Source organism: Coregonus clupeaformis, chromosome 16 (assembly GCF_020615455.1).
Source record: "Coregonus clupeaformis isolate EN_2021a chromosome 16, ASM2061545v1, whole genome shotgun sequence".
In the NCBI taxonomy this organism is placed as follows: Eukaryota; Metazoa; Chordata; class Actinopteri; order Salmoniformes; family Salmonidae; genus Coregonus; species Coregonus clupeaformis.
The window spans coordinates 5,222,152-5,248,211 of NC_059207.1; the positions used below are offsets into that span (position 1 = coordinate 5,222,152).

At 47.0% G+C, this 26,060-nt stretch overlaps 1 protein-coding gene across 1 annotated transcript in view; it reads right to left on the reverse strand.

The window, feature by feature from the left end:
• Nucleotides 1-26,060, reverse strand: part of LOC121584265 (unconventional myosin-XV-like) — a 72,043-nt gene that overhangs the window by 31,188 nt on the left and 14,795 nt on the right. Inside the window, exons 7-12 of the mRNA XM_045225890.1 lie at nucleotides 22,470-22,583; nucleotides 14,465-14,523; nucleotides 14,190-14,313; nucleotides 8,719-8,814; nucleotides 6,725-6,856; nucleotides 5,998-6,123 (exon numbers count right to left, since the gene is read on the reverse strand). Of these exons, the coding sequence (XP_045081825.1) occupies nucleotides 5,998-6,123; nucleotides 6,725-6,856; nucleotides 8,719-8,814; nucleotides 14,190-14,313; nucleotides 14,465-14,523; nucleotides 22,470-22,583 (651 nt within the window). The remainder of the gene's footprint in view (nucleotides 1-5,997; nucleotides 6,124-6,724; nucleotides 6,857-8,718; nucleotides 8,815-14,189; nucleotides 14,314-14,464; nucleotides 14,524-22,469; nucleotides 22,584-26,060) is intronic.

Sequence of the window (26,060 nt, forward strand, 5' to 3'; positions counted from 1 at the left end):
GAGGAGGTTTCCATGACAGAGGGCTCTATACAGTGTTTTGGTCACTAGAGGGGGGCATGTTGGGAGGAGGTTTCCATGACAGAGGGCTCTATACAGTGTTTTGGTCACTAGAGGGGGGGCATGTTGGGAGGAGGTTTCCATGACAGAGGGCTCTATACAGTGTTTTGGTCACTAGAGGGGGCATGTTGGGAGGAGGTTTCCATGACAGAGGGCTCTATACAGTGTTTTGGTCACTAGAGGGGGGCATGTTGGGAGGTTTCCATGACAGAGGGCTCTATACAGTGTTTTGGTCACTAGAGGGGGGCATGTTGGGAGGAGGTTTCCATGACAGAGGGCTCTATACAGTGTTTTGGTCACTAGAGGGGGCATGTTGGGAGGAGGTTTCCATGACAGAGGGCTCTATACAGTGTTTTGGTCACTAGAGGGGGGCATGTTGGGAGGAGGTTTCCATGACAGAGGGCTCTATACAGTGTTTTGGTCACTAGAGGGGGCATGTTGGGAGGAGGTTTCCATGACAGAGGGCTCTATACAGTGTTTTGGTCACTAGAGGGGGGCATGTTGGGGGAGGTTTCCATGACAGAGGGCTCTATACAGTGTTTTGGTCACTAGAGGGGGGCATGTTGGGAGGAGGTTTCCATGACAGAGGGCTCTATACAGTGTTTTGGTCACTAGAGGGGGGCATGTTGGTAGGAGGTTTCCATGACAGAGGGCTCTATACAGTGTTTTGGTCACTAGAGGGGGGCATGTTGGGAGGAGGTTTCCATGACAGAGGGCTCTATACAGTGTTTTGGTCACTAGAGGGGGCATGTTGGTAGGAGGTTTCCATGACAGAGGGCTCTATACAGTGTTTTGGTCACTAGAGGGGGGCATGTTGGGGGAGGTTTCCATGACAGAGGGCTCTATACAGTGTTTTGGTCACTAGAGGGGGCATGTTGGGAGGTTTCCATGACAGAGGGCTCTATACAGTGTTTTGGTCACTAGAGGGGGCATGTTGGTAGGAGGTTTCCATGACAGAGGGCTCTATACAGTGTTTTGGTCACTAGAGGGGGGCATGTTGGGAGGTTTCCATGACAGAGGGCTCTATACAGTGTTTTGGTCACTAGAGGGGGGCATGTTGGGAGGAGGTTTCCATGACAGAGGGCTCTATACAGTGTTTTGGTCACTAGAGGGGGGCATGTTGGAGGAGGTTTCCATGACAGAGGGCTCTATACAGTGTTTTGGTCACTAGAGGGGGGCATGTTGGGTGGGAGGTTTCCATGACAGAGGGCTCTATACAGTGTTTTGGTCACTAGAGGGGGCATGTTGGTAGGAGGTTTCCCATGACAGAGGGCTCTATACAGTGTTTTGGTCACTAGAGGGGGGCATGTTGGGAGGTTTCCATGACAGAGGGCTCTATACAGTGTTTTGGTCACTAGAGGGGGGCATGTTGGTAGGAGGTTTCCATGACAGAGGGCTCTATACAGTGTTTTGGTCACTAGAGGGGGGCATGTTGGGAGGTTTCCATGACAGAGGGCTCTATACAGTGTTTTGGTCACTAGAGGGGGGCATGTTGGGAGGAGGTTTCCATGACAGAGGGCTCTATACAGTGTTTTGGTCACTAGAGGGGGGCATGTTGGGAGGAGGTTTCCATGACAGAGGGCTCTATACAGTGTTTTGGTCACTAGAGGGGGGCATGTTGGGAGGAGGTTTCCATGACAGAGGGCTCTATACAGTGTTTTGGTCACTAGAGGGGGCATGTTGGGAGGAGGTTTCCATGACAGAGGGCTCTATACAGTGTTTTGGTCACTAGAGGGGGGCATGTTGGGGAGGTTTCCATGACAGAGGGCTCTATACAGTGTTTTGGTCACTAGAGGGGGCATGTTGGGAGGAGGTTTCCATGACAGAGGGCTCTATACAGTGTTTTGGTCACTAGAGGGGGGCATGTTGGGAGGAGGTTTCCATGACAGAGGGCTCTATACAGTGTTTTGGTCACTAGAGGGGGCATGTTGGGGGAGGTTTCCATGACAGAGGGCTCTATACAGTGTTTTGGTCACTAGAGGGGGGCATGTTGGGAGGTTTCCATGACAGAGGGCTCTATACAGTGTTTTGGTCACTAGAGGGGGCATGTTGGGGAGGTTTCCATGACAGAGGGCTCTATACAGTGTTTTGGTCACTAGAGGGGGGCATGTTGGGAGGTTTCCATGACAGAGGGCTCTATACAGTGTTTTGGTCACTAGAGGGGGGCATGTTGGGAGGAGGTTTCCATGACAGAGGGCTCTATACAGTGTTTTGGTCACTAGAGGGGGGCATGTTGGGAGGTTTCCATGACAGAGGGCTCTATACAGTGTTTTGGTCACTAGAGGGGGCATGTTGGGGAGGTTTCCATGACAGAGGGCTCTATACAGTGTTTTGGTCACTAGAGGGGGCATGTTGGGAGGAGGTTTCCATGACAGAGGGCTCTATACAGTGTTTTGGTCACTAGAGGGGGGCATGTTGGGAGGAGGTTTCCATGACAGAGGGCTCTATACAGTGTTTTGGTCACTAGAGGGGGCATGTTGGTAGGAGGTTTCCATGACAGAGGGCTCTATACAGTGTTTTGGTCACTAGAGGGGGGCATGTTGGGAGGAGGTTTCCATGACAGAGGGCTCTATACAGTGTTTTGGTCACTAGAGGGGGGCATGTTGGGGAGGTTTCCATGACAGAGGGCTCTATACAGTGTTTTGGTCACTAGAGGGGGGCATGTTGGGAGGTTTCCATGACAGAGGGCTCTATACAGTGTTTTGGTCACTAGAGGGGGCATGTTGGGAGGTTTCCATGACAGAGGGCTCTATACAGTGTTTTGGTCACTAGAGGGGGGCATGTTGGTAGGAGGTTTCCATGACAGAGGGCTCTATACAGTGTTTTGGTCACTAGAGGGGGCATGTTGGGGAGGTTTCCATGACAGAGGGCTCTATACAGTGTTTTGGTCACTAGAGGGGGCATGTTGAGGAGGTTTCCATGACAGAGGGCTCTATACAGTGTTTTGGTCACTAGAGGGGGGCATGTTGGGAGGAGGTTTCCATGACAGAGGGCTCTATACAGTGTTTTGGTCACTAGAGGGGGGCATGTTGGTAGGAGGTTTCCATGACAGAGGGCTCTATACAGTGTTTTGGTCACTAGAGGGGGCATGTTGGGAGGAGGTTTCCATGACAGAGGGCTCTATACAGTGTTTTGGTCACTAGAGGGGGGCATGTTGGGAGGAGGTTTCCATGACAGAGGGCTCTATACAGTGTTTTGGTCACTAGAGGGGGGCATGTTGGTAGGAGGTTTCCATGACAGAGGGCTCTATACAGTGTTTTGGTCACTAGAGGGGGCATGTTGGGAGGAGGTTTCCATGACAGAGGGCTCTATACAGTGTTTTGGTCACTAGAGGGGGGGCATGTTGGGGAGGTTTCCATGACAGAGGGCTCTATACAGTGTTTTGGTCACTAGAGGGGGGCATGTTGGGAGGAGGTTTCCATGACAGAGGGCTCTATACAGTGTTTTGGTCACTAGAGGGGGGCATGTTGGGAGGTTTCCATGACAGAGGGCTCTATACAGTGTTTTGGTCACTAGAGGGGGGCATGTTGGGAGGAGGTTTCCATGACAGAGGGCTCTATACAGTGTTTTGGTCACTAGAGGGGGCATGTTGGGAGGTTTCCATGACAGAGGGCTCTATACAGTGTTTTGGTCACTAGAGGGGGGGCATGTTGGGGAGGTTTCCATGACAGAGGGCTCTATACAGTGTTTTGGTCACTAGAGGGGGGCATGTTGGGAGGAGGTTTCCATGACAGAGGGCTCTATACAGTGTTTTGGTCACTAGAGGGGCATGTTGGTAGGAGGTTTCCATGACAGAGGGCTCTATACAGTGTTTTGGTCACTAGAGGGGGCATGTTGGGAGGTTTCCATGACAGAGGGCTCTATACAGTGTTTTGGTCACTAGAGGGGGGCATGTTGGGAGGAGGTTTCCATGACAGAGGGCTCTATACAGTGTTTTGGTCACTAGAGGGGGGCATGTTGGGAGGAGGTTTCCATGACAGAGGGCTCTATACAGTGTTTTGGTCACTAGAGGGGGGCATGTTGGGAGGTTTCCATGACAGAGGGCTCTATACAGTGTTTTGGTCACTAGAGGGGGGCATGTTGGGAGGTTTCCATGACAGAGGGCTCTATACAGTGTTTTGGTCACTAGAGGGGGGCATGTTGGGAGGAGGTTTCCATGACAGAGGGCTCTATACAGTGTTTTGGTCACTAGAGGGGGCATGTTGGGGAGGTTTCCATGACAGAGGGCTCTATACAGTGTTTTGGTCACTAGAGGGGGGCATGTTGGTAGGAGGTTTCCATGACAGAGGGCTCTATACAGTGTTTTGGTCACTAGAGGGGGGCATGTTGGGAGGTTTCCATGACAGAGGGCTCTATACAGTGTTTTGCTCACTAGAGGGGGGCATGTTGGTAGGAGGTTTCCATGACAGAGGGCTCTATACAGTGTTTTGGTCACTAGAGGGGGCATGTTGGGAGGAGGTTTCCATGACAGAGGGCTCTATACAGTGTTTTGGTCACTAGAGGGGGGCATGTTGGGAGGTTTCCATGACAGAGGGCTCTACACAGTGTTTTGGTCACTAGAGGGGGGCATGTTGGGAGGAGGTTTCCATGACAGAGGGCTCTATACAGTGTTTTGGTCACTAGAGGGGGCATGTTGGGAGGTTTCCATGACAGAGGGCTCTATACAGTGTTTTGGTCACTAGAGGGGGGCATGTTGGGAGGAGGTTTCCATGACAGAGGGCTCTATACAGTGTTTTGGTCACTAGAGGGGGGCATGTTGGGAGGAGGTTTCCATGACAGAGGGCTCTATACAGTGTTTTGGTCACTAGAGGGGGGCATGTTGGGAGGAGGTTTCCATGACAGAGGGCTCTATACAGTGTTTTGGTCACTAGAGGGGGCATGTTGGGAGGTTTCCATGACAGAGGGCTCTATACAGTGTTTTGGTCACTAGAGGGGGCATGTTGGGAGGAGGTTTCCATGACAGAGGGCTCTATACAGTGTTTTGGTCACTAGAGGGGGGCATGTTGGGAGGTTTCCATGACAGAGGGCTCTATACAGTGTTTTGGTCACTAGAGGGGGCATGTTGGGAGGTTTCCATGACAGAGGGCTCTATACAGTGTTTTGGTCACTAGAGGGGGGCATGTTGGGAGGTTTCCATGACAGAGGGCTCTATACAGTGTTTTGGTCACTAGAGGGGGCATGTTGGGGAGGAGGTTTCCATGACAGAGGGCTCTATACAGTGTTTTGGTCACTAGAGGGGGGCATGTTGGGAGGTTTCCATGACAGAGGGCTCTATACAGTGTTTTGGTCACTAGAGGGGGGCTTGTTGGGAGGTTTCCATGACAGAGGGCTCTATACAGTGTTTTGGTCACTAGAGGGGGGCATGTTGGGAGGAGGTTTCCATGACAGAGGGCTCTATACAGTGTTTTGGTCACTAGAGGGGGGCATGTTGGGAGGTTTCCATGACAGAGGGCTCTATACAGTGTGTTTAGTCATGGTCTCATGTACATTCAGCAGGCAGCCCAGGTGAGAGGAGAGAGCATACGCTTCTCTCCGGTTCCCACTGGAACACGCTTATAGATTATTACACCTCTGCACCTTTTATATTGGAACTATGTACATTTACATTAACATGTGAGTCATTTAGCAGACGCTCTTATCCAGAGAGACTTCCAGTCAGTGCGTTCATCTGAAGATAGCTAGGTGGGACAACCACTTATCACAGGCATAGCAAGTACATTTTCCCTCAATAAAGCAGCTATCAGCAGAGTCAGAGCTCGAAAGGAGGAAAACTGAAGTGTGAGTGTTCGTTCACGAAAGGCTTTTCATTTTTTGCATTTTAAAATATTCACAATAAATGGGAACATCATCCAACCAAAGAGCTACGTTTGGAAAGCTGATTCTGGACTCGTCCTGTGCCAGTGGCGTCTCATTGGGATTCAGAACTGTAGGTGTGTTCACCTGGTAGGTGACCGGGCCAGCGAAGTGTTTGATGGTGAATTCTGGGAGGGGCATCTTTGGCTTCAGGTAGATCTGGTTGTTACCATGGTGATAATGACACTTCTGGAGGAAGGTGTGGTCTGTCGCCTTGGAACAGAGGAACAGAGCATCAACCAATGACTGACAGAGTCAAGTGTGTGTGTGTCAGTGTGTGTGTATATGTGTATGTGTGTGTGTGTGTGTGTGTGTGTGTGTGTCTGTGTGCGTGTGTGTGTGTGTGTGTGTGTATGTGTGTGTGTGTGTGTCTGTGTGCGTGTGTGTGTGTGTCTGTGTGCGTGTGTGTGTGTGTGTCTGTGTGCGTCTGTGTGTGTGTGTGCGTCTGTGTGTGTGTGTGTGTGTGTGTGTGTCTGTGTGTGTGTGTGCATCTGTGTGTGTGTGTCTGTGTGCGTCTGTGTGTGTGTGCGTCTGTGTGTGTGTATCTGTCTGTGTGTGTGTGTGTGTGTGTGGCTGTGTGTGTGTGTGTGTCTGTGTGTGTGCGTCTGTGTGTGTGTGTGTGTGTGTCTGTGTGTGTGTGTGTGTCTGTCAGTGTGTGTGTGTGTGTGTGTGTGTGTGTGTGTGTGTGTGTGTGTCTGTGTGTGTGTGTGCGTCTGTGTGGGTGCGTGTGTGTGCGTGCGTGCATGCGTCTGTGTGTGTGTGTGTGTGTGTGTGTATGTGTGTGTGTGTGTGTGTGTGGTGTGCGTGTGTGTACCTGGGGGAAGCAGCTCTGGTCGTCCAGGATCCTCAGTATACCGTGGGGCTTAGAGGAGATGAGGTCGATGCAGGCCTGGTTGTCGCTGAACAGGATGTCCTGCCACGGGATCTGTTCCCTGCTGTACTCCTCCTGACAGACACATGACATACAGGCTTCATAACGCATTATAAGCCTTTAGAACAGGACATTCTGCCACGGGATCTGTTCCCTGCTGTACTCCTCCTGACAGACACATGACATACAGGCTTCATAACGCATTATAAGCCTTTAGAACAGGACATTCTGCCAGGGGATGTGCTCCCTGCTGTACTCCTCCTGACAGACACATGACATACAGGCTTCATAACGCATTATAAGCCTTTAGAACAGGACATTCTGCCAGGGGATGTGCTCCCTGCTGTACTCCTCCTGACAGACACATGACATACAGGCTTCATAACGCATTATAAGCCTTTAGAACAGGACATTCTGCCAGGGGATGTGCTCCCTGCTGTCCTCCTCTTATAGCCCTGCCTCTTCAATGAGCATCTTATAGAAGACATGTCAGTCAGTCTTATTCCCCCACTAAAGAAAAAAGCTCTGACTCTGCTGACAGCTGCTTTATTGAGGAAAATGTCCTTTCTAAGCCTGTGATAAGTGGTTGTCCCACCTAGCTATCTTCAGATGAACGCACTGACTGGAAGTCTCTCTGGATAAGAGATTAAACCCCTACAACTCATCCAGAATGCCGCAGCCCGTCTGGTGTTCAACCTTCCCAAGTTCTCTCAAAAATTCTCCAGAAGAAGTTCTCTCCCCGTAAATTTAAATGTAAATGTAAATAAGAGCGTCTGCTAAATGACTCACTAACTGGAAGTCTCTCTGGATAAGAGCGTCTGCTAAATGACTCACTAACTGGAAGTCTCTCTGGATAAGAGCGTCTGCTAAATGACTCACTAACTGGAAGTCTCTCTGGATAAGAGCGTCTGCTAAATGACTCACTAACCGGAAGTCTCTCTGGATAAGAGCGTCTGCTAAATGACTCACTAACTGGAAGTCTCTCTGGATAAGAGCGTCTGCTAAATGACTCACTAACTGGAAGTCTCTCTGGATAAGAGCGTCTGCTAAATGACTCACTAACTGGAAGTCTCTCTGGATAAGAGCGTCTGCTAAATGACTCACTAACTGGAAGTCTCTCTGGATAAGAGCGTCTGCTAAATGACTCACTAACTGGAAGTCTCTCTCTGGATAAGAGCGTCTGCTAAATGACTCACTAACCGGAAGTCTCTGGATAAGAGCGTCTGCTAAATGACTCACTAACTGTAAGTCGCTCTGGATAAGAGCGTCTGCTAAATGACTCACTAACTGGAAGTCTCTCTGGATAAGAGCGTCTGCTAAATGACTCACTAACTGGAAGTCTCTCTGGATAAGAGCGTCTGCTAAATGACTCACTAACCGGAAGTCTCTCTGGATAAGAGCGTCTGCTAAATGACTCACTAACCGGAAGTCTCTCTGGATAAGAGCGTCTGCTAAATGACTCACTAACTGGAAGTCTCTCTGGATAAGAGCGTCTGCTAAATGACTCACTAACCGGAAGTCTCTCTGGATAAGAGCGTCTGCTAAATGACTCACTAACTGGAAGTCTCTCTGGATAAGAGCGTCTGCTAAATGACTCACTAACTGTAAGTCGCTCTGGATAAGAGCGTCTGCTAAATGACTCACTAACTGGAAGTCTCTCTGGATAAGAGCGTCTGCTAAATGACTCACTAACTGGAAGTCTCTCTGGATAAGAGCGTCTGCTAAATGACTAACATGTTAATGTAAAATAACACACCACACCACATACAGGCTTTATAAGGCTTCATACCCATAATAACACTTATAATAGGACATCCTGCCAGAGGATCTGCTCCCTGCTGTACTTCTCCTGACAGGCAGATGACATATAGGCTTCATACAGGCTTCATAACGCATAATAACACTTTATACCGGGACTTCCCTCGGCTGTCCCTCACCTGTTCCTCTCTGAAGACGATCCTATTGAAGAAGAACTGCAGGTACTCATTAGCATAGTTAATACAGAGCTGCTCAAAGCTGTTGAAGGACAGGTCCTGATGGAGACACAAACATAGATACTGTGTTAGATATACAACGTATATTGAAAGCATGGTGCTTCCACACGGCTGAGTTAATTAAGCAATTTGCATGGTTAAGGTCATGTGTAAAAATGCTGGGCAGGCCATTCATTTTGGCTACCATGGCTGTGCCCCCCATAGGATGACAACGCCCCCATCCACAGGGCAGGAGTGGTCCCTGAATGGTTTGATGACCATGAAAACGATGTAAACCATATGCCACGGCCGTCTCAGTCACCAGACCTCAACCCAATTCAACACTTACGGGAGATTCTGGAGCGGTGTTTTCCACCACCATCAATAAAACACCAAATGATGGAATTCCTCGTGGAAGAACGGCGGTCGCATCCCTCCAATAGAGCTCCAGACTCTTGTAGATGAAGCTGTTCTGGCTGCTGGTGGCCCAACGCCCTATTAAGACACTTTTACGTTGAATGTTTCCTTTATTTTGGCAGTTACCTGTACATCCACCATGATCCGTTGGATGTTTCCTTTATTTTGGCAGTTACCTGTACATCCACCATGATACGTTGGATGGTTCCTTTATTTTGGCAGTTACCTGTACATCCACCATGATACGTTGGATGTTTCCTTTATTTTGGCAGTTACCTGTACATCCACCATGATCCGTTGGATGTTTCCTTTATTTTGGCAGTTACCTGTACATCCACCATGATACGTTGGATGTTTCCTTTATTTTGGCAGTTACATGTACATCCACCATGATCCGTTGGATGTTTCCTTTATTTTGGCAGTTACCTGTACATCCACCATGATACGTTGGATGTTTCCTTTATTTTGGCAGTTACATGTACATCCACCATGATACGTTGGATGGTTCCTTTATTTTGGCAGTTACATGTACATCCACCATGATCCGTTGGATGGTTCCTTTATTTTGGCAGTTACATGTACATCCACCATGATCCGTTGGATGGTTCCTTTATTTTGGCAGTTACCTGTACATCCACCATGATACGTTGGATGGTTCCTTTATTTTGGCAGTTACATGTACATCCACCATGATCCGTTGGATGGTTCCTTTATTTTGGCAGTTACCTGTACATCCACCATGATCCGTTGGATGGTTCCTTTATTTTGGCAGTTACATGTACATCCACCATGATCCGTTGGATGGTTCCTTTATTTTGGCAGTTACCATGATACATATTGTGATGTCACGAGAGGCTGTGTCCTGGAGGGACGTTACATCCCCCTGAGGTGGCTGCAAACCCAGACAGCTATGGCTCCATCTGCTGGTATGGTCGGGAACTCCAACCCTCTATGGCCAATCTTCCCACGCAGCTGAAACCAATCAGGAGGTGATGAGCTGAAGGTTTGTTGAAGGGAAGAGACACGGTCTCCAAGCGGGGCTCTCTGGAGGACAAGAGTGCTGCACGTCCACTTCCATGAGGAATATAAGGATTTGGAGATACTTACCTTTGGGAAATACTCACCTTTGGATATATGCACCTGTGGAAATACGTGTGGGACATTTGGAAGGACGTTTTGCTGGGTTGGCCACTAGCTGCAACGTGGAAGACAGTAAGACTGGGGAAAAGTTATTTGAGCGAGGGAGAGTTATGATTTTGGATGTGGAAGAGACATCCCTGAACTGTTAACCCTTAAAGAGCCACCAGAGAACAGAATTGTGTTATACTTTCGTTAGTTTCCCAAGACCTTTAATAAAATCCTTGTTTTGGTTGAACCTGGTCTCCTTGCACTACTTGAGCAATCCCGCTGAAAGCTGTGTAGCCTCTCGTGACATCACAGATGGTGGAGAATACGGGCAAGCTCAAGCGTTAATAGTGCATGTCAGAGGAGGATACCGAAGGTTTGATCACCCAGTTTTCCAAGTTGGCCGTAGGCTCCCCGCCGACTGAAATGGAGGACATATTGAAAGCCCTTGTTGCTGGCCAGCAAGCCCAGATGCAAGCAAACGTGGCTCTCTTGGAGGAGCAAAAGAAAGCCAACCTTCTGAAGGCAGAGGAATTACAGTTGCAGAGACAGAGGGTGGTCCAAAATACCCGCCCAATAAAGGCAAGTGACTTTATATCTAAGATGGGAGCTACCGATGACATTGAGGCATACCTGCATGCATTTGAGGCCACGGCCACTAGGGAAGCCTGGCCCAAGCAACAGTGGGTTGGTCTGTTAGCCCCCCTTTCTAACCGGGGAATCGCTGAATGCTGTCCGGGACCTGGGCCCTGACCAGGTTACTGACTATGATGCCCTGAAGTCTGAGATCCTCAGCAGATATGGACTCACAAAGTTTGGTATGGCCCAGCGCTTTCACAGCTGGACCTTCCAACCAGACCAACCTCCTCGGGCGCAGATGCATGAACTTGTCCGAATCGCAAGGAAATGGCTGGATCCGCAGAGGAATACAGCAGCGGCGGTGGTGGAGGCCGTTGTGGTGGATCGTTACCTACGCGCCCTGCCTTATGAGGCAAAACGGTTCATCAGTCAACAGGCCTTGACCACGGCTGATCTGACCGTGGAAGCTGTGGAAAAGTACCAGGCCACAGCGGAGATGCTGAATGCTTCCCGAAAAGACCCCAGGAGTGCGGCCCCACCACAAATGGGAAGAACCCGTCCAAAGGACCCCAAGGTCTCGAACCCAGCCACGTCAGGACTTATCCCGGCTCCAGGGGGAGCCAGAAACCAGGCGGGTCCAAGAAGAGTACACCAGGAGGGGGGAAACTCGACAGTGTTACCGGTGTGGGGAGATGGGACATATCTCCTGGCAGTGTGGGGAAACCAGCCGATGAACCTATGCCCACTGCGGAGTCCTCCAGCTCAGCACCCACACATCGGTTTGCCTCGCTCTTGGGAGTCGTAGATGGGGCCCCAGATCGACCCCCACCTGCCCGGTAACTGTGAATCACCATGATGTGGAGGCCTTACTGGATTCTGGTAGCCGGGCCACCCTGGTGCGTAGGGATTTGGTGGGCCCAACGTGTCTGACCCCGGGGAAAGTCCTCCCAGTTTCCTGTGTCCATGGGGACACCAGAGAATACCCCATTACTGAACTTACAATGACCAGCACACGGGGAACCATACACACGACGGCGGGGTGGTTGATTCCTCCCCGTCCCTGTCCTAATTGGACGAGACTGCCCAGCCTTTTACCCACTCTGGAGAGAGTCTCAGGAGAGGATAACCCGAGTACCTCGGAAACGGAGAGGCAAGACTCATCCTGGGAAGGCTCCGGTGCAATCCTCCGAATTACTCACTCCGCCCGGGCTCTGATAGGGATGGCAGGTGCCCAGACCGACACAGAGACGGAGCTACAGAATCTGGACAAAGAACTGTCTGGTCTGAAGGGGACCGCTGAGAGGTATCGTTTGTTAAAGCAACAGTTAGACATGAAGACAGAAGAGTTAGATATCCTCCAGGCTAAACTCCAACAGAGCTCCTTCCCTAAGCAACAGGGAGGAGCTGGAGAGGCTGCGCAGGACCATCGAGGAGTGTGAGGAGACCCTGCGCAGTAGTAAGGAGGTCCAGAAGAAGGCAGAGGAGAAGTACAAGGTGTTGGAGAACAAGATGAAGAATGCGGAGGCAGAGAGAGAGAAGGAACTGAAAGCTGCTCAACAGAAGCTAAACTCTGCTAAAACCAAGGCTGATGCGTTCAGTAAGAAACTCAAGGAGAGACAACAGGAGGCTGAGTCCCTGGTCCTAGAGGTGGAGGAGTTGAAGAGAGAGCAGGCTGGCAAGCACCACGGCAATGCGGACGCCCTCTCTCGGCGTGATGCCTTCTTCGCTGCCTTTACCCCGACGAGGACGTCGGTCCCGAGGAGGGGGATGTGTGATGTCACGAGAGGCTGTGTCCTGGAGGGACGTTACATCCCCCTGAGGTGGCTGCAAACCCAGACAGCTATGGCTCCATCTGCTGGTATGGTCGGGAACTCCAACCCTCTATGGCCAATCTTCCCACGCAGCTGAAACCAATCAGGAGGTGATGAGCTGAAGGTTTGTTGAAGGGAAGAGACACGGTCTCAAGCGGGGCTCTCTGGAGGACAAGAGTGCTGCACGTCCACTTCCATGAGGAATATAAGGATTTGGAGATACTTACCTTTGGGAAATACTCACCTTTGGATATATGCACCTGTGGAAATACGTGTGGGACATTTGGAAGGACGTTTTGCTGGGTTGGCCACTAGCTGCAACGTGGAAGACAGTAAGACTGGGGAAAAGTTATTTGAGCGAGGGAGAGTTATGATTTTGGATGTGGAAGAGACATCCCTGAACTGTTAACCCTTAAAGAGCCACCAGAGAACAGAATTGTGTTATACTTTCGTTAGTTTCCCAAGACCTTTAATAAAATCCTTGTTTTGGTTGAACCTGGTCTCCTTGCACTACTTGAGCAATCCCGCTGAAAGCTGTGTAGCCTCTCGTGACATCACAATATATACAGGTGCTGTTAGAGATACAGAGTCCTCACAGACACAAGGATATGCAAATGACCCAATTAGATACATACAGTACCCTGGCGACATATCATAGCCTTAGACACTGAGTGGACAAAATATTAGGAACACCTGCTCTTTCCATGACATAGACTGAACAGGTGAATCCAGGTGAAAGCTACGATCCCTAATTGATGTCACTTGTTAAATCCACTTCAATCAGTGTAGATGAAAGGGGAGGAGACGGGTTAAATAAGTATTTTTCAGCCATGAAACAATTGAGACATGGATTGTGTGTGTGTGCCATTCAGAGTGTGAATGGGCAAGACAAAATATTTAAGTGCCTTTGAAGGGGTTATGGTAGTAGGTGCCAGGTGCACCTGTTTGTGTCAAGAACTGCAACGCTGCCGGGTTTTTCACACTCAACAGTTTCCCGTGTGTATCAAGAATGGTCCACCACCCAAAGGACATCCAGCCAAGGAGGGAGAGAGAGATGGAGGGACAGACAGAGGGAGAGAGATGGAGGGACAGACGGAGGGAGAGAGAGATGGAGGGAGAGAGAGAGGGAGGGAGAGAGAGATGGAGGTAGAGAGAGAGGGAGGGAGAGAGATGGAGGGAGAGAGAGATGGAGGGAGAGAGATGGAGGGACAGACGGAGGGAGAGAGAGATGGAGAGACAGAGGGAGGGAGAGAGAGATGGAGGGACAGAGGGAGGGAGAGAGAGATGGAGGGACAGAGGGAGGGAGAGAGAGATGGAGGGACAGACGGAGGGAGAGAGAGATGGAGGGACAGAGGGAGGGACAGAGAGATGGAGGGACAGACGGAGGGAGAGAGAGAGATGGAGAGACAGACGGAGGGAGAGAGAGATGGAGGGAGAGACGGAGGGAGAGAGAGATGGAGGGACAGAGGGAGGGAGAGAGAGATGGAGGGACAGATAAAGTACCTCAAAGCCATATATATCCAGTATAGATATTGACAGAGCGTGGTGTCGAGGGTAGACCTGTCCATTAATCCTCTCAGTCAGCCAGCGGAACAACAGAGAGTACAGGATTTTGGCAACAGCATCTCTGGAGCAGGACAGACAGACACAGAGACAGACATTCAGATGGATTTATCCCCCCCAAGGGACAACTGCTGCTAGGCTTAAAAAAGTGGCATGTCAACAGCATGCCGAAGAGTGCATGCTGGGAGTTCCAGTGAATTAGCTGTGGTTCTCACCTGGCGTCTACAGCACTCTCTACAGTCAGAGGGGTGTAGATCTTCTCCCTCATGGTCTCCTGAAGAGAGACATCGGTTAGTTACCAACAGAACACACAGGTCTGATTGGTGGAACACAACTCCATCACAACCAATCCAAAGGAAAGTCATACTCTTCTCTATATTTGCGGTGTCAAATGTTTTCCAACCCTCTTGAAACTTCCTCTCTCTCCTCAAAGGGTCTATCATGTAATAAAGTCTCTCTCTCTCTCTCTCAATTTCAATTCAATTCAATTTCAATTTAAGGGCTTTATTGGCATGGGAAACATATGTTAACGTTGCCAAAGCAAGTGAAGTAGATAATAAACTAAAGTGAAATAAACAATAAATATTAACAGTAAACATTACACTCAGAAGTTCCAAAAGAATAAAGACATTTCAAATGTCATATTATGTCTATATACAGTGTTGTAACGATGTGCAAATAGTTAAAGTACAAATGGGAAAATAAATAAACATAAATATGGGTTGTATTTATAATGGTGTTTGTTCTTCACTGGTTGCCCTTTTCTTGTGGCAACAGGTCACAAATCTTGCAGCTGTGATGGCACACTGTGGTATTTCACCCAATAGTTATGGGAGTTTATCAAAATTTGATTGGTTTTCGAATTATTTTTGGGTCTGTGTAATCTGAGGGAAATATGTGTCTCTAATATGGTCATACATTTGGCAGGAGGTCAGGAAGTGCAGCTCAGTTTCCACCTCATTTTGTGGGCAGTGTGCACATAGCCTGTCTTCTCTTGAGAGCCAGGTCTGCCTACGGCGGCCTTTCTCAATAGCAAGGCTATGCTCACTGAGTCTGTACATAGTCAAAGCTTTCCATAAGTTTGGGTCAGTCACAGTGGTCAGGTATTCTGCCACTGTGTACTCTCTGTTTAGTGCCAAATAGCATTCTAGTTTGCTCAGTTTTTTTGTTAATTCTTTCCAATGTGTCAAGTAATTCTCTTTTTGTTTTCTCATGATTTGGTTGGGTCTAATTGTGTTGCTGTCCTGGGGCTCTGTGGGGTCTGTTTGTGTTTGTGAACAGAGCCCCTGGACCAGCTTACTTAGGGGACTCTTCTCCAAGTTCATCTCTTTGTAGGTGATGGATTTTTTATAGAAGGTTTGAGAATCGCTTCCTTTTAAGTGGTTATAGAATTTAACGGCTCTTTTCTGGATTTTGATAATTAGCGGGTATCGGCCTAATTCTGCTCTGCATGCATTATTTGGTGCTTTACGTTGTACACTGAGGATATTTTTGCAGAATTCTGCATGCAGAGTCTCAATTTGGTGTTTGTCCCATTTTGTGAATTCTTGGTTGGTGAGCGGACCCCAGACCTCACAACCATAAAGGGCAATGGTTTCTATAACTGATTCAAGTATTTTTAGCCAGATCCTAATTGGTATGTCAAATTTTATGTTCCTTTTGATGGCATAGAAGGCCCTTCTTGCCTTGTCTCTCAGATCGTTCACAGCTTTGTGGAAGTTACCTGTGGCGCTGATGTTTAGGCCGAGGTATGTATAGTTTTTTGTGTGCTCTAGGGCAACAGTGTCCAGATGGAATTTGTATTTGTGGTCCTGGCAACTGGACCTTTTTTGGAACACCATTATTTTTGTCTTACTGAGATTTACTGTCAGGGCCCAGGTCTGACAGAATCTGTGCAGAAGATCTAGGTGCTGCTGTAGGCCCTCCTTGGTTGGTGACAGAAGCACCAGATCATCAGCAAACAGTAGACATTTGACTTCAGATTCTAGTAGGGTGAGGCCGGGTGCTGCAGACTGTTCTAGTGCCCTCGCCATCGTTGATATATATGTTGAAGAGGGTGGGGCTTAAACTGCATCCCTGTCTCACCCCACGGCCCTGTGGAAAGAAATGTGTGTGTTTTTGCCAATTTTAACCGCGTACACTTGTTGTTTGTGTACATGGATTTTATAATGTCGTATGTTTTTCCCCCAACCCCACTTTCCATCAATTTGTATAGCAGACCCTCATGCCAAATGGAGTCAAAAGCTTTTTTGAAATCAACAAAGCATGAGAAGACTTTGCCTTTGTTTTGGTTTGTTTGTTTGTCAATTAGGGTGTGCAGGGTGAATACGTGGTCTCTCGCTCTCTCCCTCCCTCTCTCCCTCTCTCCCTCTCCATCCCTCTCTCCCTCTCCCCCTCTCAGTCTCTCTCCCTCCCAGTAATTGACCACAGTGTGTATATACCAGGGCAGTCTACCAGACCCCAGTGTGTATATCCCAGGGCAGTCTACCAGACCCCAGTGTGTATATCCCAGGGCAGTCTACCAGACCCCAGTTACCTCCATTACACACAGTGTGTATATCCCAGGGCAGTCTACCAGACCCCAGTTACCTCCATTACACACAGTGTGTATATCCCAGGGCAGTCTACCAGACCCCAGTGTGTATATCCCAGGGCAGTCTACCAGACCCCAGTTACCTCCATTACACACAGTGTGTATATCCCAGGGCAGTCTACCAGACCCCAGTTACCTCCATTACACACAGTGTGTATATCCCAGGGCAGTCTACCAGACCCCAGTTACCTCCATTACACACAGTGTGTATATCCCAGGGCAGTCTACCAGACCCCAGTGTATATACCCCAGGGCAGTCTACCAGACCCCAGTTACCTCCATTACACAGTGTGTATATCCCAGGGCAGTCTACCAGACCCCAGTGTGTATATCCCAGGGCAGTCTACCAGACCCCAGTGTGTATATCCCAGGGCAGTCTACCAGACCCCAGTTACCTCCATTACACACAGTGTGTATATCCCAGGGCAGTCTACCAGACCCCAGTGTGTATATCCCAGGGCAGTCTACCAGACCCCAGTGTGTATATCCCAGGGCAGTCTACCAGACCCCAGTGTGTATATCCCAGGGCAGTCTACCAGACCCCAGTTACCTCCATTACACACAGTGTGTATATCCCAGGGCAGTCTACCAGACCCCAGTTACCTCCATTACACACAGTGTGTATATCCCAGGGCAGTCTACCAGACCCCAGTGTGTATATCCCAGGGCAGTCTACCAGACCCCAGTTACCTCCATTACACACAGTGTGTATATCCCAGGGCAGTCTACCAGACCCCAGTTACCTCCATTACACACAGTGTGTATATCCCAGGGCAGTCTACCAGACCCCAGTTACCTCCATTACACACAGTGTGTATATACCAGGGCAGTCTACCAGACCCCAGTGTGTATATCCCAGGGCAGTCTACCAGACCCCAGTTACCTCCATTACACACAGTGTGTATATCCCAGGGCAGTCTACCAGACCCCAGTGTGTATATCCCAGGGCAGTCTACCAGACCCCAGTTACCTCCATTACACACAGTGTGTATATCCCAGGGCAGTCTACCAGACCCCAGTGTGTATATCCCAGGGCAGTCTACCAGACCCCAGTTACCTCCATTACACACAGTGTGTATATCCCAGGGCAGTCTACCAGACCCCAGTGTGTATATACCAGGGCAGTCTACCAGACCCCAGTGTGTATATACCAGGGCAGTCTACCAGACCCCAGTGTGTATATATCAGGGCAGTCTACCAGACCCCAGTTACCTCCATTACACACAGTGTGTATATATCAGGGCAGTCTACCAGACCCCAGTTACCTCCATTACACAGTGTGTATATCCCAGGGCAGTCTACCAGACCCCAGTGTGTATATATCAGGGCAGTCTACCAGACCCCAGTTACCTCCATTACACACAGTGTGTATATCCCAGGGCAGTCTACCAGACCCCAGTGTGTATATATCAGGGCAGTCTACCAGACCCCAGTGTGTATATACCAGGGCAGTCTACCAGACCCCAGTGTGTATATACCAGGGCAGTCTACCAGACCCCAGTGTGTATATACCAGGGCAGTCTACCAGACCCCAGTGTGTATATACCAGGGCAGTCTACCAGACCACAGTGTGTATATACCAGGGCAGTCTACTACGTTATGTGATGTCAGAGCATGTAATGTAAACACACACCTACAGCTACGTTACTTGGCATGCTGCTCATCCAGCTCCAGCTAGCTAGAGATGATAGAGATCATGTAGAGATGCTATGTTCTAAAGGTGACTTTGTGTGATAGAGTAGAGAAGAGATGATAGAGACTACAGATGATAGAGTAGAGATTATAGAGACTACAGATGATAGAGTAGAGATGATAGAGACTACAGATGATAGAGACTATAGATGATAGAGTAGAGATGATAGAGTAGAGATGATAGAGACTACAGATGATAGAGTAGAGATGATAGAGACTACAGATGATAGAGTAGAGATGATAGAGACTACAGATGATAGAGTAGAGGTGATATAGAGATGATAGAGACTACAGATGATAGAGTAGAGATGATAGAGTAGAGATGATAGAGACTACAGATGATAGAGTAGAGATGATAGAGACTACAGATGATAGAGTAGAGATGATAGAGACTACAGATGATAGAGTAGAGATGATAGAGACTACAGATGATAGAGTAGAGGTGATATAGAGATGATAGAGACTACAGATGATAGAGTAGAGATGATAGAGTAGAGATGATAGAGACTACAGATGATAGAGTAGAGATGATAGAGTAGAGATGATAGAGTAGAGATGATAGAGTAGAGATGATAGAGACTACAGATGATAGAGTAGAGATGATAGAGACTACAGATGATAGAGTAGAGATGATAGAGACTACAGATGATAGAGTAGAGATGATAGAGACTACAGATGATAGAGTAGAGATGATAGAGTAGAGATGATAGAGACTACAGATGATAGAGACTACAGATGATAGAGACTACAGATGAGAGTAGAGATGATAGAGACTACAGATGATAGAGACTACAGATGATAGAGTAGAGATGATAGAGTAGAGATGATAGAGACTACAGATGATAGAGTAGAGATGATAGAGACTACAGATGATAGAGTAGAGATGATAGAGACTACAGATGATAGAGTAGAGATGATAGAGTAGAGATGATAGAGACTACAGATGATAGAGTAGAGATGATATAGAGATGATAGAGTAGAGATGATAGAGTAGAGATGATAGAGTAGAGATGATAGAGACTACAGATGATAGAGTAGAGATGATAGAGACTACATATGATAGAGTAGAGATGATATAGAGATGATAGAGACTACATATGATAGAGTAGAGATGATAGAGTAGAGATGATAGAGTAGAGATGATAAGGGTACAGATGATAGAGACTACAGATGATAGAGTAGAGATGATAGAGACTAGAGATGATAGAGTAGAGATGATAGCGACTACAGATGATATAGTAGAGATGATAGAATAGAGATGATAGAGTACAGATGATAGAGTAGAGATGATAGAGTAGAGATGATAGAGACTACAGATGATAGAGTAGAGATGATAGAGACTACAGATGATAGAGTAGAGATGATAGAGTAGAGATGATAGAGTACAGATGATAGAGACTACAGATGATAGAGTAGAGATGATATAGAGATGATAGAGACTACAGATGATAGAGTAGAGATGATAGAGTAGAGATGATAGAGACTACAGATGATAGAGTAGAGATGATAGAGACTACAGATGATAGAGACTACAGATGATAGAGTAGAGATGATAGAGACTACAGACGATAGAGTAGAGATGATAGAGACCGCAGCTGATAGAGTAGATGATAGAGACTACAGATGATAGAGACTACAAATGATAGAGTAGAGATGATAGAGACTACAGATGATAGAGTAGAGATGATAGAGTAGAGATGATAGAGTAGAGATGATAGAGACTACAGATGATATAGTAGAGATGATAGAGACTACAGATGATAGAGTAGAGATGATAGAGACTACAGATGATAGAGTAGAGATGATAGAGACTACAGATGATATAGTAGAGATGATAGAGACTACAGATGATAGAGTAGAGATGATAGAGTAGAGATGATAGAGTAGATATGATAGAGTAGAGATGATAGAGTACAGATGATAGAGACTACAGATGATAGAGTAGAGATGATAGAGACTACAGATGATATAGTAGAGATGATAGAGACTACAGATGATAGAGTAGAGATGATAGAGACTACAGATGATAGAGTAGAGATGATAGAGACTACAGATGATAGAGTAGAGATGATAGAGTAGAGATGATAGAGTAGAGATGATAGAGACTACAGATGATAGAGTAGAGATGATAGAGTAGAGATGATAGAGACTACAGATGATAGAGACTACAGATGATAGAGTAGAGATGATATAGAGATGATAGAGACTACAGATGATAGAGTAGAGATGATAGAGTAGAGATGATAGAGACTACAGATGATAGAGTAGAGATGATAGAGACTACAGATGATAGAGTAGAGATGATAGAGACTAGAGATGATAGAGACTACAGATGATAGAGTAGAGATGATAGAGTAGAGATGATAGAGTAGAGATGATAGAGACTACAGATGATAGAGTAGAGATGATAGAGACTACAGATGATAGAGTAGAGATGATAGAGTAGAGATGATAGAGTAGAGATGATAGAGTACAGATGATAGAGACTACAGATGATAGAGTAGAGATGATATAGAGATGATAGAGACTACAGATGATAGAGTAGAGATGATAGAGTAGAGATGATAGAGACTACAGATGATAGAGTAGAGATGATAGAGACTACAGATGATAGAGACTACAGATGATAGAGTAGAGATGATAGAGACTACAGATGATAGAGACTACAGATGATAGAGTAGAGATGATAGAGTAGAGATGATAGAGTAGAGATGATAGAGACTACAGATGATATAGTAGAGATGATAGAGACTACAGATGATAGAGTAGAGATGATAGAGACTACAGATTATAGAGTAGAGATGATAGAGACTACAGATGATATAGTAGAGATGATAGAGACTACAGATGATAGAGTAGAGATGATAGAGACTACAGATGATAGAGTAGAGATGATAGAGTAGAGATGATAGAGTAGAGATGATAGAGACTACAGATGATAGAGTAGAGACGATAGAGACTACAGATGATAGAGTAGAGATGATAGAGACTACAGATGATAGAGTAGAGATGATAGAGTAGAGATGATAGAGTAGAGATGATAGAGTACAGATGATAGAGACTACAGATGATAGAGTAGAGATGATATAGAGATGATAGAGACTACAGATGATAGAGTAGAGATGATAGAGTAGAGATGATAGAGACTACAGATGATAGAGTAGAGATGATAGAGACTACAGATGATAGAGTAGAGATGATAGACTACAGATAATAGAGTAGAGATGATAGAGTAGAGATGATAGAGTAGAGATGATAGAGACTACAGATGATAGAGTAGAGATGATAGAGTAGAGATGATAGAGTAGAGATGATAGAGACTACAGATGATAGAGTAGAGATGATAGAGACTACAGATGATAGAGTAGAGATGATAGAGACTACATATGATAGAGTAGAGATGATAAAGACTACAGATGATAGAGTAGAGATGATAGAGTAGAGATGATAGAGACTACAGATGATAGATTAGAGATGATAGAGTAGAGATGATAGAGACTACAGATGATAGAGTAGAGATGATAGAGTAGAGATGATAGAGTAGAGATGATAGAGACTACAGATGATAGAGTAGAGATGATAGAGACTACAGATGATAGAGTAGAGATGATAGAGTAGAGATGATAGAGTAGAGATGACAGAGTAGAGATGATAGAGACTACAGATGATAGAGACTACAGATGATAGAGACTACAGATGATAGAGTAGAGATGATAGAGTAGAGATGATAGAGACTACAGATGATAGAGTAGAGATGATAGAGTAGAGATGATAGAGACTACAGATGATAGAGTAGAGATGATAGAGACTACAGATGATAGAGTAGAGATGATAGAGTAGAGATGATAGAGTAGAGATGATAGAGTAGAGATGATAGAGGTAAATTATAGAGTACTAGATGCTGTATTCAGGGAGTAGAGATGCTATATCCTGACCGTGACTTTGTGTGTAATGGCCTTCTGTAGTCCCTCAGGGGATATCTGGAGCAGTTCAGCTACAACTCTGATCTCCTGAGCACTGACCACAGACGCCACCTCCTGGCCATCAGCCTGCAGTACAACACAAAAGACAAACATACAGCGCATTCGGAAAGTATTCAGACCCTTTTGACTTTTTCCACATTTTGTTACGTTACAGCCTTATTCTAAAATTGATTAAATCGTTTTTTTCATCAATCTACACACAATACCCCATAATGACAAAGCAAAAACAGGTTATACATTTTTGCAAATGTAAAATAAAACAGAAATATAACATTTACATAAGTATTCAGACCTTCACTCAGTACTTTGTTGAAGCACCTTTGGCAGCGATTACAGCCTTGAGTCTTCTTGGGTATGACGCTACAAGCTTGGCACACCTGTATTTGGGGAGTTTCTCCCATTCTTCTCTGCAGATCCTCTCAAGCTCTGTCAGGTTGGATTGGGAGCGTCGTTGCACAGCTATTTTCAGGTCTCTCCAGAGATGTTTGATCGGGTTCAAGTCTGGGCTCTGGCTGGGCCACTCAAGGACATTCAGAGACTTGTCCCGAAGCCACTCCTGCGTAGTCTTGGCTGTGTGCTTAGGGTCGTTGTCCTGTTGGAAGGTGAACCTTCGCCCCAGTCTGAGGTCCTGAGCACTGTGGAGCAGGTTTTCATCAAGGATATCTCTGTACTTTGCTCCGTTCACCTTTCCCTCGATCCTGACTAGTCTCCCAGTCCCTGCCGCTGAAAAATATCCCCACAGCATGATGCTGCCACCAACATGCTTCACCGTAGGGATGGTGCCAGGTTTCCTCCAGATGTGACGCTTGGCATTCAGGCCAAAGAGTTCAATCTTGGTTTCATCAGACCAGAGAATCTTGTGTCTCATGATCTGAGAGTCCTTTAGGTGCCTTTTGGCAAACTCCAAGTGGGCTGTCATGTGCCTTTTACTGAGGAGTGGCTTCCGTCTGGCCACTCTACCATAAAGGCCTGATTGGTGGAGTGCTGCAGAGATGGTTGTCCTTCTAGAAGGTTCTCCTATCTCCACAGAGGAACTCTGGAGCTCTGTCAGAGTGACCATCGGGTTCTTGGTCACCTCCCTGACCAAAGGCCCTTCTCCCCCAATTGCTCAGTTTGGCTGGGCGGCCAGCTCTAGGAAGAGTCTTGGTGGTTCCAAACTTCTTCCATTTAAGAATGATGGAGGCCACTGTGTTCTTGGGGACCTTCAATGCTGCAGACATTTTTTGGTACTCTTCCCCAGATCTGTGCCTCGACACAATCCTGTCTGCTCTACGGACAATTCCTTCGACCTCATGGCTTGGTTTTTGCTCTGCCATGCACTGTCAACTGTGGGACCTTATATAGACAGGTGTGTGCCTTTCCAAATCATGTCCAATCAATTGAATTTACCACCGGTGGACTCCAATCAAGTTGTAGAAACATCTCAAGGATGATCAATGGAAACAGGATGCACCTGAGCTCAATTTCGAGTCTCATAGCAAAGGGTCTGAATACTTACGTAAATAAGGTATTTCTGAATACTTTCCGTATGCACTGTACATATAGAGGTTGGAGCAGGGAACTATTACACACATGTAGAGGTTGGAGCAGGGGACTGTTACATACATATAGAGGTCGGAGCAGGGGACTGTTACATACATATAGAGGTCGGAGCAGGGGACTGTTACATACATGTAGAGGTTGGAGCAGGGGACTGTTACATACATGTAGAGGTTGGAGCAGGGGACTGTTACATACATATAGAGGTTGGAGCAGGGGACTGTTACATACATATAGAGGTCGGAGCAGGGGACTGTTACATACATATAGAGGTAGGAGCAGGGGACTGTTACATACATATAGAGGTCGGAGCAGGGGACTGTTACATACATATAGAGGTTGGAGCAGGGGACTGTTACATACATATAGAGGTTGGAGCAGGGGACTGTTACATACATATAGAGGTTGGAGCAGGGGACTGTTACATACATATAGAGGTTGGAGCAGGGGACTGTTACATACATATAGAGGTCGGAGCAGGGGACTGTTACATACATGTAGAGGTTGGAGCAGGGGACTGTTACATACATATAGAGGTTGGAGCAGGGGACTGTTACATACATATAGAGGTTGGAGCAGGGGACTGTTACATACATGTAGAGGTTGGAGCAGGGGACTGTTACATACATATAGAGGTTGGAGCAGGGGACTGTTACATACATGTAGAGGTCGGAGCAGGGGACTGTTACATACATATAGAGGTTGGAGCAGGGGACTGTTACATACATGTAGAGGTTGGAGCAGGGGACTGTTACATACATGTAGAGGTTGGAGCAGGGGACTGTTACATACATATAGAGGTTGGAGCAGGGGACTGTTACATACATGTAGAGGTCGGAGCAGGGGACTGTTACATACATATAGAGGTTGGAGCAGGGGACTGTTACATACATATAGAGGTTGGAGCAGGGGACTGTTACATACATATAGAGGTTGGAGCAGGGGACTGTTACATACATATAGAGGTTGGAGCAGGGGACTGTTACATACATATAGAGGTTGGAGCAGGGGACTGTTACATACATGTAGAGGTCGGAGCAGGGGACTGTTACATACATATAGAGGTTGGAGCAGGGGACTGTTACATACATATAGAGGTTGGAGCAGGGGACTGTTACACACATGTAGAGGTTGGAGCAGGGGACTGTTACATACATATAGAGGTTGGAGCAGGGGACTGTTACATACATGTAGAGGTTGGAGCAGGGGACTGTTACATACATGTAGAGGTTGGAGCAGGGGACTGTTACATACATATAGAGGTTGGAGCAGGGGACTGTTACATACATATAGAGGTTGGAGCAGGGAACTATTACACACATGTAGAGGTTGGAGCAGGGGACTGTTACATACATGTAGAGGTTGGAGCAGGGGACTGTTACATACATATAGAGGTTGGAGCAGGGGACTGTTACATACATGTAGAGGTTGGAGCAGGGGACTGTTACATACATATAGAGGTTGGAGCAGGGGACTGTTACATACATGTAGAGGTTGGAGCAGGGGACTGTTACATACATGTAGAGGTTGGAGCAGGGGACTGTTACATACATATAGAGGTTGGAGCAGGGGACTGTTACATACATATAGAGGTCGGAGCAGGGGACTGTTACATACATATAGAGGTTGGAGCAGGGGACTGTTACATACATGTAGAGGTTGGAGCAGGGGACTGTTACATACATATAGAGGTTGGAGCAGGGGACTGTTACATACATGTAGAGGTTGGAGCAGGGGACTGTTACATACATATAGAGGTCGGAGCAGGGGACTGTTACATACATGTAGAGGTTGGAGCAGGGGACTGTTACATACATATAGAGGTTGGAGCAGGGGACTGTTACATACATATAGAGGTTGGAGCAGGGGACTGTTACATACATGTAGAGGTTGGAGCAGGGGACTGTTACATACATATAGAGGTTGGAGCAGGGGACTGTTACATACATGTAGAGGTCGGAGCAGGGGACTGTTACATACATATAGAGGTTGGAGCAGGGGACT